General features: G+C 38.7%; 1 protein-coding gene across 2 annotated transcripts; it reads left to right on the top strand.

Moving 5' to 3' along the window:
- Nucleotides 1-2,865: 2,865 nt before the first annotated feature.
- CEP95 (centrosomal protein 95) lies at nucleotides 2,866-20,187 on the top strand. 2 transcript variants are annotated; one of them, XM_052808952.1, is made up of 22 exons: nucleotides 2,866-3,002; nucleotides 4,498-4,626; nucleotides 5,597-5,704; nucleotides 6,622-6,735; nucleotides 8,031-8,139; nucleotides 8,614-8,723; nucleotides 9,475-9,609; nucleotides 9,865-10,079; nucleotides 10,495-10,564; nucleotides 11,228-11,274; nucleotides 12,477-12,598; nucleotides 12,921-13,053; nucleotides 13,234-13,348; nucleotides 14,187-14,365; nucleotides 14,647-14,739; nucleotides 15,629-15,779; nucleotides 16,939-17,099; nucleotides 17,599-17,673; nucleotides 18,190-18,342; nucleotides 19,428-19,574; nucleotides 19,672-19,743; nucleotides 19,815-20,187. In XM_052808952.1, the coding sequence occupies exons 1-22, from the start codon at nucleotides 2,981-2,983 to the stop codon at nucleotides 19,989-19,991; spliced, it is 2,637 nt and encodes an 878-aa protein (XP_052664912.1). In that variant the 5' UTR covers nucleotides 2,866-2,980; the 3' UTR covers nucleotides 19,992-20,187. The 2 variants fall into 2 exon arrangements, with proteins under 2 accessions (XP_052664912.1, XP_052664911.1); XM_052808951.1 differs by lacking the exon at nucleotides 2,866-3,002 and adding an exon at nucleotides 4,103-4,264 and having other exon boundaries at nucleotides 12,924-13,053.
- Nucleotides 20,188-20,547: the final 360 nt, after the last annotated feature.

Genomic DNA, 20,547 nt, shown 5'->3' with positions numbered 1-20,547 from the left:
CTGGGATTTTCGAGAGGCTAAAGGATTTAGATGTGCAGATCCTCGCAGTGACAACAGGTTGGACACAATTGTAATAGCAGATTATTAAATGCTACTTTGACCAGTGCTTTTAGACTCTTACCCATTGCCTTTTATAAATATTAAATACATGGAATTGGAAACAGTTAACTATTTTTATCTTTTCAAATTCCACAACAGGGCTAGTAAAGCAATTCAAAGGTCACAAGAAGTGCACCAGTGCACTGAAGCACAGGGTTGTTTAGAAAGCACACGTATAATAAACATCAAATACCCAAAGTGGGTACTGTGGTGCTTACCTGCCCAGCTTTGCTAGCCTGAGGAATAACAAGAATGTCTTGCTACCTGAGGCTTTAAGCACACAAAAGAAAAGGTGGAGCTTGAAGCGTAAATATAAGTAGCCATATTGCAGACCACCTGTTTCAAGCAGTGGCAAATGCAAATGAAAACAACATAAGGAAGAAGTGCCATAACAACACTCTCAGTTTATATCCTCCCACCTTCTAGCAATCCATGCTTTAAGGCTTTTCTGTGACAAAAATAACTTAACTGTATTTGATGGCCATTTCTTCCCATTTTTGTTCTATTTATGCTCTTAGCTTCTAAGATACCATGACAATGTGTTTTACGGTTTAATTGTATACTACCAGAAAAACATTTCCTTTAATTTTCAACACGTTGCCTGGTAAGAACAAGGAGCACAAAACAAAATGAGTTACTAAAAATGGTGAGTTATAATTTTCTATTTATTTATACACTTTGTGGACATTAATATCTTGTAAGTCACCTCCTTTGTAAACCAAAGTTGCAGCTATCTAATTCTTTCGCCTTTAGAAGCAATTCCACACTTCTGATTATCCTTGCGATTTTCTCTTTATTGGCAAGAAATGCACAGAGTATTCAAGATCTGGGCCCCATACAGATTTACATAATGAAGGCATAAAGATGTTTTTGATCTGTTGTGTATTATTTCCTAATGATTTTTTTTCCTTGTTTTTGATTGTTGCTACGAATGGAGCAAGGTTTTCAAAGAATAGTACTAGATGTTTCCATGATCTCTTCTTCAAAAGTAACACTTAAGTTAGGCTTATCTTTGTTTATGAATAGCCACAGGTGTTCCCCCCTCAGCAATCTGGAATACCACCCTGATCAATCACTTTTTCTTAGTATTAATTTGTTCTTTTAGTAGCACTTCAATTTGAGTAGGTTCATTAATACTATCCCTGCAAATTTCTAATAGAGGATCCTCCCCATTTTTTTTCAGTATGGGGTTACTGATTTAATGTAGCTTGTTAAAGGTTTTTCTCCCCAAATACTCCTTTTAATGCCCTATATCTACTGACCCTATAGGCTTCCTGCTTCTGGTGGTCTGAAAAAGGTTTTTGCAAAGGCTGTGAAAATAGCAAATTGTTGATCTTTTCTTCTTGCCTATTACGTTTAGCTTAACACAGCTTATTTTGGTTTTTTTGTTTGTAACTTTGTGGTTCCTGTTACTGTGCTGTTTAACCTTGCTAAGGTTTTAAAGAATTGAAAAGACTAAACAAAAACCTCCTCCCGGTCTCGCCTGCACGTGTTTAGTCTGCACGTAACTCCTTTTGATTTCCTCTGATAAAAAACTTCCACGTTTTTGTGTTCCACCCCTGTAAGTTAAACATCATTGATCTTCCTGTGTTCTCTTCTTACTTCGAGGCAACATGCGAAGCAAATCAATGCAGCTTTGCAGAGCTGGGTATGTATCAAACTGAAATCCATGTTCTAGTATTAATTTTGGTAATACTGATATGGATTTGCTTATGTACACAAAAGCTCTTTTATTAAAGCAGTATGTGCATTTGGATTAAACATCTAACAAGTTATGGCCAGAGACTGTTAGAGCTAACGTTATCACTGATGTTTACTTGCTGCCACTCATTGTTCTTAGTCGTAACTGGCATCTCTGCTGCTTCTGTCATGCTCCAGGAGTTTAAGGATAAGGGGCACCATTATTTCTAGTTCTGTGTGACTTGATGCAACACGGAAATTCTGGAATTCCTAAGGAGCACGGAATACCACTGCTCAGTAAAGAAGATATAATATGCTTTCACCATTCACTGTCTCCAACAACCTGTATGCTAGCACCTAGCACAGGAAGTTCCACTAGACAAAACCTTGTAAAATCTTACTTCTAATAAAGGCTCTAACGCTCCCGTATCACGCACAGAAGCTGTCACGTTACCCCGCGTTCCCAAGCAAACCCGCATCCCCCGCTCTCCATCCGCAGGACAACCCCGTTAATGCAAACAAACACCCCCACGCCGGGCCTGCAAGGTCAGGTGCTAGAACCTTCCCCCGCCGGAGGCCAGCCCTCTCCCCACTTCATTTTGCTTGTGAAAACGCCAACAACCGTCTCCCTGAAAGGGTGACGAAGGCGGAACCACCCCGGGCAAACCCCCACCGCCGCCTATACGGGCCCGGCGTTTATCGCGCCGCCATTTTACACCGCCAGCCGCCCTCAGCAATCGAAACGCTTTCCCCGGCCAGACCCCGGTCCTGCCCGGGGGAACTCAGCGCACAGGGACCGGGGTCGTGGTCGCAGAGAGGCCCCAGCCCCGCGGGAGGCCGGCGGGGCCCTTCACGCCGCGGCGAGGGGCGCCCGTCACGTGACAGAGGCGCGGTGCCTGCACCAGGAAGCGGGGGAGGGGAAAGCCACGTGACCCGCGCTGCGGCGTGGCTTTGAGGCAGAGGCTCTCTCTCGTCTCCCCCCCCCCATTTCCATGACGACCGTCCCCTCCACAGCCCACAACAGTAACGCCGGCGGATGCTTGAAGAAAACAACGCCCGGTGGGCGGGGCCTTTCCGCGGCGCAGGCACGCCCCTTCCGGCGTACCCTGCCCAGTCAGCGCGGAGAAAGCTGAGAGGGGCTATTTAAATTCCCCGGGGCGGGGCTGTGCCCGCCGTCCGTTGGGGCGCGAGGCGTCGTGCCATGGGCAGCCCTGAGGAGAGAGGTAGGGGTGGCCGGGGGCTCCTGAGGAGATCGTCGGGCGCCTCTTCCCTCCCGAATTCGCTGCCTCCGCCGCTGGGGCTAGATGGTGGGGCGTCCCCGCCGCCCTGTGGGGCCTTGCAGTGGGGCGGGTGCGGGTCTGCGTCTCGGGGGAGCAGCAGTAGCCAGCCTTCGTGGCCTGAAGGGGCGGGGGAGGCAAGGTGGCGAGCTGCCTGTTCTCTCCTGTCTACCTTGTCATCTTCCTGCTGCTCGTATCGCTAACACTGTCCACTTTACTCAGACGTGCTTTTCCTTAAAGGTGTCTTTTTCTTGTGTGGTGGCTTTTTAAGCTCTTTATGTTAACCTTCTTTCCCCCTCCGTGACACTCTTAAATTGATACAGCTGGAGAGGAACAGTAACTGAAGTTTCTAAGACATGTCAGTCTGAAATGTAGGAGGTGCTGCTTTAACCTTTCTTGTACCTGAGGCTATTAAAATGTTAGGGTAAAGTGATTTCTGGAACTGAGTGAAGACTATAAAGCAATGGAAAAGTAACACGCCCTGTGTACAGAAGAGTAAAAATTGTACGAATTAATTTCTATTGTAGTAATTATATACTTTTTTCCTTCCAAAGATGATTTATCCTTTCTCTAGTAATTTGAAGTCCTTGATAATACTTGTTAAAATACTGTTTTGATTGCAAAAGTAACATGGAGGGGGAAGATCTGACCTTAAGATCAGACTAACAGACATGAAGAATTTTTTTTTCTTCTTCCAAGTTGATGTTTGAGTTGGGTGACAAAGATGATGGTAGAGGATATGTATACTTAAAAGCACTTTGAATTCAGGATTCAGAGTTTTGGGAAAATAAGGCTGTTTATGCACACATCCCACTGTACTCAACATAGCATGAAGTTGGTGGGACCAGCTCCGTATTGTAATCCCTAAACAGCAAACTAATAAAAGTAGTCCTTGAATTTAGCTTTCATGAAGAACACTTATATTAGCAGTGTTATCATTGCCTAAGAGTATTAGGGAAGCTGGGTTTGTAAGAGAGAAGCTTATGTTTTTCAAAAAAAGTATACATAATTTCTGATTTTTTACAAAAGATGTATCAAAGCTTATTTTGTCAAGTCCTTCAAGGTTTGGAATTCCTGGTTATGCAGCCAGATGAAATTTACTTTCTATTATGTGGAAGAAAAAGTCATCTCCCCAGCCTGTGGCACTTCAGTATCCTTCAGCTCTCAAGTCCAGTTGTGCTGTGACTGTGTACTTGAACAAGACACTGGTGTGTATCATTCCTTAGTCCCTGTCCATGTTTCCATCTGAAGTAAACAGGGCATGGAGCAGAAAGCATACAACATGTTCAGTGTTTTTGATGATTGGGATAGCATGACTGGGATGGACCACATATGGTGGAGTCAAAGACACTTAAAAGGGCTTCATCTTGCACTGTAACTAACCATGTCTTTATTTCTGTGTGTTTCAGTTCTGACATTAATATGTTTTACTTCCTAATAGATTGGGTTGTTGTTGCCAATGATCTTTTAAGGAGCTGTCACGTAAACCAGCACATAAAGCATCTCTCTGAATGTGGTGCTGATGTGTTTGTTTGTCTTTATGAGTCGATCTTAGGAGAAAAAGTACCAGGTGAGAATGTAATTTCTAAACCTGCTTATTTTTTTGGCTCTCTATTTTTGTAATGAACAAATTCAAGTTTGCAAAACTTATTGCAGATGTAGGGGTTTTAATGTATTTGCATCCTTCCAAAGACAAACAAAGATTGTAATTCTTTAAGAAGATTTAAGTAATATTGGCCAACTTTTTTGACTGCTATGAATGGCAGCTATGAGGGGAGTTCACTACTATAGCTACAGCAAAACTTTTTGTATTGTAAATTAGGTCTTGAAAGCCATACATAGGCACAGTACCTTTGAAGGGTGTGAATTGGCTCATTTCTCTTAAAACAGTGTTAATACTGAAGCCTGTTCTTGTAAAATGCTTAATCCTTATAGTCTGTCAAGAGCTAAGCTGTGATTTAACTCTGGTTTAACCCACCTTCATTTGACTTCAGTGACAATAATAATCAAGGGCTATGCAATTATGTATTTGTTTGCTTTATGGTAAACTGTTGTGTTTCGGAAGTGTCAAGACTCCTACTTGCAGAAGGTAAGTGCAAGAGGTAACTGGCAGCTATTGGTGGTAGAAGTCCTATTAAATATAAGCCCAGAACTAAAAATAATGTTGCTCCCAATTAAGTAGAATGCATTGCAGTCCAGCTGGTCACTGACAGGGGAAGAAGTGATCTAAAGACAAACTGCAATTCCAATTTGATGATCTGAACTAGATGTGTGTGAAGGAATTAAAGTACTTTAGTCTCTGTTCTTGAGTTTAATACTTCAGCTGATAAAATCCTCACAACTTCCAGTGGGTGTTCTAAGTTCGTACTCGGTATTTATGAAAGATTTCATACAACCATATGATATTTGGGTGTTTCACCAAGTACACAAGGTATTGGAAAAAATACTAACTTGTAAGTGAAAGTTCAAGTACTTTAGTCAAAACATCTGCAATAAGCTATCCATTTAGATATCTAAAATCTAGTATTTATTTTAAATAGATTTCATAGCTACTCCTAGAAGCCAAGAGGATGATGCACATAATGTACAAGCGGTAATAGATTCCCTGGCATTGGACTATTTGCAGGTCAGCTTATCGCACATCACTGGTAAGTACTCATTTTAATGTAGACAAACACCAGCTGAATATCTGTGTGGTTTAATTTAAACACTTTATAAGAACCATATGTTATAAAGCATACTTTCATACTTGGATGAAAGGTCTTTTTCCTGTAGTGAATGTCATCAAAACACTAAACCCTTGCTTCTGACATCAGGTTACAAATTTAAACAGCAAGCAGAGAACAAGTAAGAGCCATCTTGTATGACACAGACCTGTAAGAAATGTTAAAGTTAGCAATCAATCATGCTTCACTTGTCTGCTAAAGTGTTTCCTGAAGTCTGTTACTGGCTCAGTGTTTTTTTATATACAGGTCAAGCTTGGAGACTGGGTTTTAAAACATGAACCTTGAATTTCAAACTTGTTACTGAGTTTTAAAAAGTCAGTGAGTGAAGACTTGAACCATGTTGTGTCTGTCCTTTGTACACAGATAATAGCTTTCATTGAGTATTCATATGTACAGTCTCGCATAACATAGCCTGCAAAGAATGGAAACTGCTTGCTTGATATGAAATCTCTCTTTTTAATTTGGTACCTGTACTGTATGGCTGGTATTTGTAATCCTGCCTGCCAGTCCACAGACTTGGTTCATGCTGTAGCTAGTATGTATAAGAAAAGATTAAATACCAACTATCCCTGAAAATATTTTTGATTTTTGTGTGTGTGTGTGTAAGCAGGTTTAGCATCAATAAACTTTCAATTATTAGAATTGAAAATATGCAACTTCAGGAAACTTTTAGGATGCCTTAAGCTTACGTACATAGGCATAAATAAGTGACCAGTTGTCTTCTGAGCTGACACCTTCACAAGAATTTCCAAGCACTCTTGTCCAGAAAACTCCTGCTTTTGAGAATTTTTCTTCTGCCAAGTACTAATTATTAATATGTAGCAGTACCTTCTCTTCAGGTGAGAACATTGTGAAAGGAGAAAGGGAATCTATCAGAAACCTCCTTGAAATATTTGATGGTTTGTTAGAGTATCTTACAGAAGAAGCCAGTGAATCATCTTTTCAGAATGGAGGTGAGTAGACAGATGTCCTAGTTTAAGGTATTAAATTCTGCTACTACTATATTATATTATGGACAGCTTACTTTTTCTGTTTGTCTGCTATCAAGGTAGCTTGCTGAGGGCTTTGGTAGGTTCTCATGACCATAGTTCTTGGTGTTCATGGATGGAATAGAGCTGCCATAATAGGTAAACACTGTTTCTTTGCTGTTCTCACTAGCAGCTATAGGGGATGAATCCATTAGAAGATACAAGCTTTGCGAAACCTTGTTTTGGGATATCCAAGGTGTTTCCAATGTAGCAAAGATTTATTTGGTGTTTTGTCTTATTTATAGCCTTGACAATGCAGAAGAGTAGAAAGACTGAAACTGACCATGGGGGGAGGAAATTTCAGTGGCTAAACTGAGTATTTACATTCCTTATTTTCATAAACAATAATGATTAAAAATAGATAATTTATTTTCCCCAAAACTGGTTGAAAGGCAACAACTGGAGAACATAATCTTTCTGCTTCATTCTTGTGGCAGAAGCCTACTCCAGACAATTCACCCTCTGTTAGTATGTTGCTTTTCAACTTGTTAGTTGAATGATTTATGGTTAGGATTCAGGGAGGGGAATGTTGACTTTAATTGGAACAGTGAGCATACATTGCTTTTACTTACCAGGAGACAAATAGGGGGATGACTTAATCTTTCCTGTGAAGTGGGTCTTGGGAGCAGATCCATGGCAGAGGCCATTTTGAGGAAAATGCTAAACAGGGGAAGAGAAGCTGCTCAGCTCTTCAGAGGCATTACTGTAACTGCAGACCGAGTACTGGTCTTCCTATCTTAGAGCTGATAAGAACTGTCATCACTGGCTGTTGCACCCTGTGAGTAAAGGGGAGAGCACTTGGTGGCTGAGACAGTTGCCTCCTGTCCTATTTCAGTGTGAATGGCAGAAAGAGGGCAGTAGCAATTTTCAGTGCCTGTACTTGTTCTTTTCCCTTCTCTCAGACTGCCAGTGCTGCTACCCAATAGGTGTTAGTGGCTCCAATTTCCTAGTTGTAAGTACAGGATTTAATTATTTTGAGGAAGAAGAAACGGGTTATTTATAATTGAAACAATAGGGTATATCATAGTTGTATTGCTTTTCAAAACTTACCATGAAAGTTGCCCCCCCCCCCCAAGGGGGGGCATTGCATGTCATCATTTTAGATATCATTATAATGTTTTATTACACTTAAACTGTTTTGATGATATTGGCAATAATACCTGTTAGTTAATAGGTAGAAGTAGTTTTCCTGAAAATAATTGCCCCTTAATTATTAACAGATGAGGCAACTGTGCTATCCAATAATGAAATTCAAATTGCATCTCAAGAGCAGCTGGAAAGCAATGCTGGTCAACTTACGCAACCTTCAATATTCTCATCAGTTGAAGGGTAAGAACAATACTGAATATTTGCATTGACAGTGATTGACTATCTTTTTGTGTATCTGTAGAGAAACTAGTAGGGTTTTAATAGTGTGCAAGTAGGAAATGTACTGATTACATATGTCAAATGGAATGTGAGGTAACTTTCTCCTTTAGTCCAGCAGCAAGAGGGCTAAAATTAGATCCAGAACTTTTTTGCTCTTGAAGAGTGCTGATGGCATTTTAAGTTTAGTTTACATGTGGAATGAAACAAGTTGAAAACTTTGTCTCATTTTTAAATGATTGTATTTTAGTTAAACTGCATTCGATTTGTTTTCATGATTTATACATTGGCTTGTTTTGTAGAAGCTGGTCTCTTACATCCTACACTGCAATAGCCAGCTACCTGTAGTAGAGTTGCCACTCCTCTGCAGCTCCATCTTGTGGACTGAAGCGGCAAAGACTTTTAGAGTAAATACTTATGGCTTTATGTTCCTCTTAGGTCCCAGTCAGAATTTTTTGTTCCATCTGGTGACGTAGATGGATCAGAATCTACCAGTGAATTAATTAGACTTGGAGATACTGCTCATTCATTTTCCAAGAGAGAGGAAGGTGAGCTTGGGTGGAAAAAAATCTAAGACTACTCTATAGTAATGTTTCTAGGCTTTTTTTGTTAGTTCTTTTTTTAAAAGTTATTTCCTTCAGACAAATACTTTGTTTTGAATTCTTATTTTACAAAAAACCCCAAACCACAATAAGTAAATGTACCTGTAGTTAATCTTGCTGAAGTTAAAATGTAGCTTTCTTAAAGTATTCCAGACCCTATTTTTCATGACTCCTGAGCTACATTATCTGGATAAAGGTTTGTTGTTCGACTTCTAATTCAGTTCTCCCTACAAAGGCATTTTATTTTGTTCAATAGAATAAAAGATTTATGAAGCCTTTAATTTATTTCATTTATTGCAGTATAAAATGTATTATTTAAGACTGTAAAGAGACTAGTAAGTTCATTCTTAAAGATGACTTGTTAGGAGTGTGTGCCACTTAAAAACATAATGGGTGGTTCTGGAACAAATAATGTGTAGACTACTTAAATGGAGTCCATTCCTATTTTCCTATAAAAATATTCCTATTCTTAGAGGTGATTAATCTCTCCAAGTAGAGGCATAAAGAAATATTGTGAATTATGAATTTTTTATTTAATAGAATTACAAGTAGGAATTTAACAGACCTATTTTGATCATAGTATGGATTGCTAATACCAAGTTATTAACATACCAAACATGAAAATGGTCCATCTAAAGAGTTCATAGCAAGATGCTTTATAGTTCTTAATTTAATCTTTTTCAAATACCACTTCTAGAATACCAGTTGCCTGAGTTGTTACCAGCAGAAAAGGACAAGGGAGTGGAAGAATCTAAAAACTCAGAGGCTATTGCAACATTACCTAGAGAGTTCTCTGAAACTGAAAGGGCCATTGTAAAGGAAAAGAAAGATGGTGAGTAGTCATTCTTCTGACAGCTAATCTACCTGGTTTTGAGTAACAGGTGTAGGGTACTAAGGTAGTATAGAGAAGAACCTTAGTCATGGATAGCAGCACTTTAGCTATGTTTTGAAATAAATCCTTTTCAGAAATCTTATATTTTAGATATTTAGATACTTCTATTTAATATGTACAGATAATATACAAAACTAACATTCTGCTTTCACAGATAACACTTAAACTTCAAGTTCTTTGTATTTGTCTCTTAAGGATCAATGGAGTCTGTTCATACTACTGAACCTCAACAAGAAAGTTTGAGTGCCAGTGCTAGAAAACTTGGGGAGCCTATACAGCAAGCTATTCCTTTGCTACCACCATTTCAACCTTTGGAAGCCAGACCTCATTATCCTGGATGGAGAGATTATCACAGCTCAGACAGCCAGTCAGCAGCTTCGGCTAACAGTCAAGGAATGAAAATTCCTACTGTAAGTAAAAACCTGTTGTTTGAGATAAAAAAAAAAAAAAAAAATTTAAGTAATCAATACTGCTTTCATTTTAAAACCTTCTAGTATACTTACAGAATGGGAGTAGTTGGTCTCTGAAGAACGCTTCTGAATGTGTCAGATTTTATCTTCAGTTCAAAGAATTTTTGATTGTGGATTCATTCTTCACTGAGTGTCCACAGAGGAAGTTAATTTGAGGGATGTGTTTATTTTATACATATGCATCTCCATAATCAATGTAACCGCACAGTTTACAATATAGTAAACAAGATAATTATCGTGTATTTTTATCTATAAAATCAGCATTGATTTTCCATATGCAGACAATCCTAATGTATGACCTTCCTGTCAACACACTCCTGCGAATTTATAGAAAACATGTTGCTTTTTATTTCAGCTTGAAAAGTCACTTACAAAAAAAACTGACGATGTTTCTGATAGTCTTCCTCTATCAAGGAAAATCCCTGGTGAGAGAGAATTTTGCTTCCTATAGGGTAACTCTTAAATGCAACATTTGACACTTATTTTTATTGGCACTACAAGAAACATGGTTTTGAAACTACTACTGCATTTTTTTTTATTCAGCTGCAAGTTCATATTTCTATCTCTGTTTTATAGAGAAACAAAAATAGGTTACTCTTAAGCTGTTCACTCTGCTGGAGAAAAATAATGTGTCCCCAGTTCAACTCCTTTCTTAGTGAATCCAGTTAAGATGTGCCTATACTACAGAAATCTGTTCTAGCAGATAACTCCCATGCCTGAGCTTATTCTGAGCAGAGAAACATGGACCAAACAAGCCAGTTTCAACTCTAGGAAAAAGCCATTAACTGCTATTGTAGAAAAGGTTTAGAAGCTAGTTTTCAGTGCTTATTTTTCTCTGTTGCCTGGGAAACACTGGTTACCTTTCTAGTTTCCATAGCATTCTCATGACACTGAACACTTAAAACTTGAGAAATTACCAAAATGAATGTCACAACTGTGTAACCACAGTTGGTTTGTCATTCTGTTCTCTTTGAATAATTTGGATCCAAGGGCCATGGATCACATCTTTTGTTACTTGTTCTCCGCATTAGTAGGCACAGTGCAGTCTATTCTATCAACTAACATTTATCTGTCATCTGCTTCTGCAGTGGGAGACAAGGTGGTATCAAATGATGCTGAGGACAATGTGGCAAAGGTAGATGCTGCATATTTACCTTATTTGTTGAAGTTCAGTCAATATTTTTGGATTTTTGCTTAATTCTCCTGATATCCTATGGCACTTCTGGGCTTTTTTCAAACCTGCTTTTGGCTTGCTTTCTTCAATATACAATCAGTGATGCAATGTTGCTAGACTATGACTATGAACAGTTTGTAAGTCACATCAGTTCTTTCTGGAGGTGTTTGCTCCAAGAAGTATGTGCCAATACCTGTAGAGTTCTAATTTATCACAACCAACCAGTTACTAGTTATCTTGGGTTTAATCAAAGATGTATAAAACACAAGAGTACAGTGATATCCTTTCTCTGAAGTGTATCAGTATTCTAAATTAGTAAGAATTTTGTTTTTTCTGGGGTTGTTCATACCAATAAAATTCAGATTTTACTCCTCTCCTAAAGATCACTAAACGGCCTGGCTGTATTCTTTCATTTTATTTCCTTGCATTGTCCTTTGCTTTTCAAAAACTGAATAATGCAAAACCCACAAATTGATCAGCAGGTGCCATTCTGTGCTTGTAGAAACATGTCTGTATAGGAAGTTCCTTGCTCTAGAAAACACTTATTTTGCCTTCTGCGACCACAAGAGGTACTCACAGACTTCATTTGTTCCAATAGTTTCAACAGCCTTTACTGCTACATTGTCTGTTTAAAACATTGTTGCTGTTTAAAACTCATTTTCCACTGGTGTGTTTGCAAGTATATGCATGCCAACCCCAAATTATTCCAGTTTGAACAGATAAGTTACCAGGCAGTACTAAACCAGTGTAACTAAATGGCATGAAGACATAAGTGGTTTTTTTTTTAGTTTACTGTGAATTGCAGCTTAGTCTATACTCAGTGAGGTTCAGCTTACTCGCATTACTTGGCATTAGTCCCAGGCTAATGAGGTAGTATCTAGGGATACTCATATAACTTAACCTAGACCTTGTTCTGATTCAGTGGTTTAGCTGTAGGTGATTCTTGAACTGACTTTCTATACTTCTTTATACATCTAATTCTCTAAAGCACACTATCTTCAGTCAGGAATCTGGACATATAACTACTTTTATATATATAATCATAGGGTTTGAGATGCTTCTCCTATAAAAGCTGTTGTAGGATCTCTCTACTCACATGATCTGTGGTATTTCTGAGCTTTGCTGTAAAGATCTTAAAAATCTTAATTTACTAATTTTCCTAGGTTCCTTGGGTATATGGGACTTCTACATCTGCTTCCTCTTTACATCAAAAACTCTCACTACATGCTGAACAAGTAAAACGGACTCCAAGACCTGAATCTAGATATTTGCCTAGAAAGAAAAGGCAAGTTCAGTTTTTTGGTACTGAGACAAGCTAGCACTTCTGTGTATGTGGCCACCCAGGTGCCCCCTTGCTCACCCCCACCCCCCCAGATCTCTTCTTCCTCAGCTGTATGACAGTGAAAGATTAATTTTAACAGAAAGAATTCCTGTTTCTCTTGACATAACTGTATTTAAGAAAATGCGTATATAGGCATTTACACATTCAGCTTCTACTTAATCCTATAAAAATGCACTCATGCAAAAAGTGAACTGGAATTATATGAGGTAATGCTTATCTTCAAGTTTTTAGAACAGAAATGAAATCTGTCTGTTTTCTGTTTTAGCAGATACGAAAATTCCACCCCCGATTCACTTGAAGAGTCTCTTTCCCCCAGAACAACAAAGGAAAAGCTATCTGAGCAAGAGCTTCATAAAGTGTCAGAAAAACTCTCTCACAGGTTAAATGAACTAGATTCAGTAAGTGAAATCTTTTCTTTGTTGTATCTGAGCACACTAGCCTTAGTAATGATAGCGGAGAGAACCAGAATATAAATTAATATTGATGAAAAGGAAACCTGCAACTAACACCTGACTTCAGACAGTTCTAAATTTTGAATGAGCTACTGAACCTGACCCCTCAAAAAATCTATCCAATAGATGTTAAAGAGAGCTTTGGGTGGGCACACTGGAGAAGAAGAGTTGACAGATGAAGACAACCTGTCTCAGCACAGTGACAGTGTCATGGATTATCACCGAAGGAAAGCTGAACGAGGTAACAATTCTTATGTCACTTAAGTGTTAGGATGGAAAGGAATATAAAAAAAAACCAAAACACCAACTTCTCATGTAAAGCTGAGTACACTGAACTACTCCTAGTTAGTTACTACATTTTGTATTGTTGGTTCACTTACATTTTGTCTTGGATCCAAACCTGAGCAACAGTAATAATTACAATTAAGTTCCCATTTAACACTTAAATAGCTACAGTAAAACTTTACTAAAAATACAAGGCAAACACAGCTGCAGTAAAAAATGTACAGAAAGTGGGGGGAGGGACAGAATGCAAGCTCATTGATAGGACTGCGATTCTGAAATGAGGGTCTATTCACAATACACTTCACTGCAGATTCTTCTGTGCTGAACACAAGCATGTACATCTGGGCATCTTACAACCATATTGTACAGTGTGTGTGTGTTGGTGGCAATATGATTAAATAACTACCCTATATGTGCAGCAGGCTATAAAGCTATCATATATCTTGATCTAATCCACGTGCACAACATTATATTGTAAGATAGAGCTGTTTGTCACCCTGGCATATAGACAGTCTCTCCCCTTGAGCTACCTTCAGTTGTCTTTGCTGCTTTTTCCTTTCCCATCTTGAATATCTCCTGGCACCTTTACTATTATATAAGCCCTAAAATTTGTGATTTGGGGCAGGGATAAATCTGAAGGCAAAGGCTTTAGCTTTTTATGACTTAATTGGCACTAAACTTTTTGACTCCTATGCTGTATGGGGTTTTGGGGGCTTTTTTTCCTTTTGTTTGGCTGGAGGGGTTTTTTTTTTTTGTTTCAGGTTAGATATTCAATGAATCACCTTTCCTTACAGACATACCACATCTAAGGTACCCAAGCAGGCCACGATCCCTTTCTCCACCCTCACCCCCATCTCAGCATCAACACTTTTCTGAGTTGGAAGATAAACTTTGCGGTAACGGAACAGGCCAAATAAGGAAATTACGCAGCCAGCTGCAAAAAGAAAGGGATGAAAGAACAAAAAAAACAAAGGTAATTTCTAGGTTAGACCTATTGGTCATTTTTGCCAACAGTTATACTAAAAGCATTAAAACTGAATGCTCTTACTTAATGGGGGGATCTGGCCTACTTCAGTAATTTTGTACTGTTGTATCTGTAGACTGCTGAGGAACAAGACTTAAACAAACCCCAAATTTTGCAAAAAAAAGAGTTTAAAGTAGAAGCTACTTTGCCCTGCACAGTGAACAAGTTAATGAGGTGGTCATATGGACTGATTATTTTCTCTGAAAAGTCTTCTTATTTTTATTTTCTAGATGGTTGCTAAAGCTTATGAAGATGAACTAAGAATTTATGAAGCTAAGGAAAGGCTCAGACTTTCCAAGCTCAGAGAAGTCATCAAGGAAATGGTATGTGATGCACTATGGTGACTGTTGGTTGTGTTTTGGTTTTTTTGTTTGAAATTTGTCTAGATGATCTGTCCAGACACTGGATATGTCTTTTGGGTACAAAACCTCCTTGACTTCCAGTGTCATAGCTACAGCACTGTATATTATTAAACTAGTAAACGGAAGGACAGCTTTTCCTGAGATAGGTAGAAGCAAGGGACAAGTAGTTTTAGACATTTTAACACTTCTAATAATAACCTGTTCTTATGGGTAACTTAACCACCATGCTTTTCACATGAAGTGGTAACTTCAAGACACTCAGATTTACAGAATTAAAGCTAAGTGAGCAAGTAGATAGCTTCGATAGACTGTCCTAAACTTCTCCACAGATGGCACTTCACACACACACATTCTGAACAGCTAGGTTAATAAGGTTGGAGCCCCTGTACACTGTAGGCAATCTGCTTAATATTGTCATAGTCTTTTTAGCTACTTTAAAATTTGGGTTTGTGCAAGGATGATTCTCTAATGTTATGAATATGGCAAAGGGGTTTTTGCTACTTTCTTACATACTACTGGAACAGCAAAGAGCCTAAGCTGAAAAGCTCTGACATACCACTGTAGGCTGCACGGGCCCTTTTCACAACCTTTGCAGAAGCAGTCCATAGGCTGCTGCAGTAGTGTTAAGTGCTGCAGAAGAGCTGATGTTATGCAATAGTGAGATTTAACCTTTATTTGAACCCTGACCTGCATTTGGTAAATTCTGGCCTTCTGGAGAATCCAATTCAATACGTCCAAATTCTCATTCTAAAGTTTCAAAGACATTTAAGTTCTGATACCCAAACTATGTGATCTATCAGTCTTTCCCTTCTCATACCTGTTCTCCATCTGTTTTACATCTGCTCCTAAGGAACAAGAATACAAAGAAAACATCTTTAAAGAACCTCCCAAAATGCCTCAGCCAGTGAAAGTTTATTCTAGAAAAACCACACCTCGGAATCCCAAATACAGCCAGTGGATTCCAAAACGAGGGACTGCGAAGCCAAAGAAAGCAGCTCCAAGTAAGAACTGCAAAACTATACTTGGTGGAAAACTGGCATCTTTTGAAAGCATGTGTTGAACTCCAAGAATAAAGGCATCAGTCCAACATATACCAGTCAGCTGTAGCATTTTCCCTTCTTATGACCTCTATATGTCTGGATTTTTGTTAGGGAAGATAATGCTTTAAGTAAATGTAAACCACTAATGCATGATCAAAACTGTGACCCATTTGCTACCTCCTTAAAATCCCTTGGATTATTTTCAAGACTTGTTTCTTCCATTACTGCTGCTCCTATCCTTGCTCTACTATAGTGTGAGCTCAATCTTCTTTTTTTTTTCTTTTTTTTTTTGTGAGCATGTATCAAATTTAAAATTGGGCCTTTGGCTTGAGCGGACTGGTGCTGAGCCGTGTACAAGTATTAGAGCAGAATCTGTCAATTGCTATAATTTTCCTTTCAAGACCCTGCCCTGGTGGTGTTAATGCTGCCACTGGTTTTGCTGAGCAAGTGTTGCTCCAAGAACAGCCAACATGCAAATCACAGGCTCAGTTTTGGTAAACAGCATTGTGCATGCTTATGTATAAGATCATGGTACAATCCCCTACATATCTGAATGTTGCTCAGGTACACTGCCTTATTTTTTTCAGTGTTTAAAGGGCATATACTTTGTTAATACCCATTTGTTTCATTTCCCCATCATCTTTTTCCTGCCAGAAAGATCAAAGATGTAATGGGAATGAGCTGGTTGCAAATCAGTTTATTTTACACCTGTTTACTTGACCTGGATCTGTCATTACTACTGCTGTATTAGCATTATTCAAGGTGCTGCAACCAATGAGAGAGACACAAAAATCACTGATTAATGATGGTCAGAACCATTTGAAGAAAGAAGGGGATACCTGTCTTAATTGGATGTGGTAGTGGGAGGGAAATAACTATAAAAGCAGTTCTTCAACAGAAAGAAAAACCAAATAAAACCAACAAAAACTTGCGATTACTTTCTCTGCTGCTGTACTGACAGTTCTGCTGGGTTTAGCTTGACATCATAACAGCAGCATGGTACTTTTATATAGTGTTCAATCTAAAATATTTCATAACTTAGGCTGACACTGTCTGGAAGAATTTACCACTAAATGTATTCTCCAGGAATTTATTGCTTACATCTGTCTTTACCTTGTAGTGAAAGTAAGAGACGATGACCTCCTATTTCAGCTACTGGAAGAGTTTCCCCACCTACATATTTCCCACCATACTATGAATAAAATGTGGCAGCAGCAGCTTGCACATACTGAACAACTTAAGGCAGCTTCTGGCAGAACTAGACCAAAACTCCAAAATGAAGTAAGCATTCTTATTCTTACCTTCTAAGTGTCAGCAGGGATAGTACCTCAGACAGAACAGTTGGCAGTCATCAGTTTGTATTGCACAATAAAATCATCCTAACTCTTTGTATGCGGCATAGATAGGGTACATGCACATCCAAAGCACAATATGAAAGGATGTATACCTGAGCTTGGTTAAATAGGAATGTACATATCTAGACATGTGGGTTCAACTTTTATCAGCCACTTGAATATAATGTTCATTTTTTATACTAGTTTATCTAGTACTGTCTAGGATTGCTATTACTTTTTTAAAAGTGTTTTGTAGTTTCAAGTGCTAATTCTGAACAGTCTTTTAAACTAAAAGTTAGTTACAAGATACAAAAGTTGGGAACTCTCAACATAAAAACCAAAACATAGAAACCAAAACATAGCAGAGGGGCAATGGTTAATACTCCTACCCACAAGTGCCTGTCCTGCAGAATGATGGAAGTAATAAGCTTTTTTTAAATCTCCAGGTTCAACAAGCTCTGAAGAAGCATGAGCTTCTTGCTGCGATTATTAAAAAAGATCAAGACCATAACAAGAGACTGGTATGTTCTTTGAAGGCTGTTTGATATGTAATATAAAAATTTCATGTTGAGCTAGTTAGAATGCATATTCCCTGGTCCATGAAAGTGGCTTTTTATCTCACAACAATTTTATGCCTCTTGAGTAGCTGTGGTCTCTAATGCCACGTAATCTGTTTGCTGTGTGGCTACTGAGCTCATGGGAATGGAATATTATTATTACACTGCACTGTTGCTTTAAAAGTGCAAACAAATTCTAAGCATGTGCAAGGAGGAGAAACTTTAGGCTCCTGGTGTTGCTGGTAAAAACACCAGCTACCATGGCAAAGTTGACTCCTTAATTATATAGTGCTCTTGATGGTACCACTTCACTAAATCAGTGGTGACTAAAGGTTTAAACCATAAATGCAGTGTAAAGTTGGGGTAGGGAGAAGGTCCTTAGTAAAGAACCCTGTTTATTTAGCAATGATTAACAAAGCTTTGCCTGCAGCAATATCTATTGGAAGCTTGGTGGTCTTACAGCTACTGTTCTCCATTTAGCAAGAATTTAAGCAACGTATCTGCCGACAGAAATGGGCTCAGAATAAAGTGAGAGAGAAACGCCAGCAAGTTGCTCGAGCCAGGAAATATTATGAAGATTACCGGGTTCAGCTGCGTGCCAAGATGATGCGGGCTAGGACACGGGAAGAAAGGGTAAGGACAAGATGTCTTTCTCTGCAAGTGTGGAATTCTTTTTTGCTTGGACCCTAGTGCTGAGGACCCATACTCTGGTGGTTCAAATAATGGTACAAGTAGCCAGACAGCAAGTTAAGTGAACAGAGCTTAGGAGCCAGGACTAAATGGTTGGTGACAAGTGGTCAAGGCCACAGATGAGAAGGTTCCTTCTTTGGAAACACTGATACAGTTTAGGGCAAACCACTGTAAAACAAGAAAGGATGCTTTATGGGGTTAAGAGAAGGAGAGAAAGGGTGAAGTAACAGTATGGAAAAGCAGGGCTGGTAACATGAGAAATTGGGGAAATGAGTTTTCAGAAACAGTAGGATTAAGAAGTTGTTCCTATAGTTACTATCCAAAGAAAACAATCTAAATCTTCAGTTAAGGAAACTGATCAAAAAGACAGCTTTGTTATTCAGTTAAAGTGGACTTTTTGATAGATATGATCTCTAATTAGGGCTGGACATCAGCTAAGAGAAGCAAGTAGAGTTATTACACTTTGCAAGAGTAGATACACAATTTTCACCTTCTAAAACAAAAGACTAGAAGTTTAGTGTGTAATCCACTATTAGTGATTTGAGAACTGTTTGCCTCAAGCTGCACTGTAGCTGGTAAGTGTTCTTTTGTACAAATGGAAAGCCTGAGTACAGGCTGGATTTCCTGCTATTGGAAATCTGGATGAAGGTCCTGAAGTTAAACAACAGAACACAGGGTGGGCTGTAAATCACAGTGTTCAAAGACCCTGGCTTGCATTGTCAGGTTGCCTGAAGTGATTTTAAAAATATAACATGCATTTGCTGTTCTAGCCCCTTTCTTAGTCATATCACTGAACTGACATGAAATATTTATTTTATCTATCAGAATTTCAGCTAAATGAGTAAAACAAATACAGCTCAGCTGTATCTGTAGCACTGTTACTAGATATAACACTGTGTACTTTTTCATGGGCAATGACCTATCTTGTGATCACCATTCTGTCAGGAGATAAAGCAGCTGAAAAATGTAAATGTGTACTTAAAAGCTTCTGGGAAAGTTCTAGGTTTGCTTTTTTTAATTGCTGGCAGATATTTAAAAAATTATTTGAAGAAGGCTTAGAAATTCAGAAGCAGAGACTGAAGGACCTGAGAGCATATGCTCAAGAGAAGCATGCTGAGCAAAGGAGAGCGCATCAAAATGAGTTGGAGTCTATGGAGAACTATTACAAAGATCAGGTAAGGCTTAATCTGCATTGAAGACTGTTAATATTTTTTTACACTAGAAGTCTTTCCTTTCTTTAATTGGTTCAACTCATACACATGTTATGCTTAGTTTTCCATGCTAGCAGAAGCTTTATCTCAAGAACGCCAAGAAATCCAAACCAGAGAGAAAGCACAAGCACAAGTAAGTATTTTAAATTTTGTGTAAATGTCTTTTCTTTTTACATGCTGTGCTAATGTCTGTATTTTCTTTAGATGCTACAGAAAACAAAAAGAGAACTAAGATCAAGGATGGAAAAGGAAATACAGCAACTGCAAGCAGCAATAATGCAAAGTGATGATGACACCTTTTTTCAAGAACTAGAAGCAGACAGACTGAAATCTAGACTTCAGATGGCTTCCTTTCAGTATAGCAAAAGCCATTTCTTGTAAGACTTACGGTAACTATCATTGCAGTTCTCTCCGGCTAAGATGATGAGAATCTGAGAGCTGCTGTATCAGGAAGATGGTGTGTGGCTGTTCTTCTCTAAAATACCTGGTTTGTTGTTTTGACATGTCAGAGGTGTAGCTGCTGCTATCTGGGCTCTCCACAGCACTTTTATGATCACCAATAAAGTGTTTGAACTACTTTCTCCCTTCTTAGCAAGGCTGATATAATGTTGAGCTCCACACAAAGGACATGGGATGAAGTCAGTGTGCTTTAGTGAAGTTATTGTAGTGAACAGTTGAATGCTAAGCCTCCTCTACACCTGTGCTAGTTCTGTTGTTGCTGGAGTTGAAAAGCCACACTAACACCATTAGCCAGAAATTACTGGATTGTAAAGCTCACAAAGAACAAGAAGATCTTTAAAAGAACATCAGTGGTTCAAGTTTCCTGTGAATGGACAAGTTTGAGAATGCCTGCAATAAACCTGACATAAAAATCATTAATTTAAATATATTTAAGCAAGGGAGGGCTATGTATGCATACTATGTTTACAATTTTGGT

Source organism: Harpia harpyja, chromosome 14 (genome assembly GCF_026419915.1).
Source record: "Harpia harpyja isolate bHarHar1 chromosome 14, bHarHar1 primary haplotype, whole genome shotgun sequence".
NCBI lineage: Eukaryota > Metazoa > Chordata > Aves > Accipitriformes > Accipitridae > Harpia > Harpia harpyja.
Note: the sequence above shows the minus strand (reverse complement) of the source record. Positions and strands in the feature narration are given on the sequence as shown.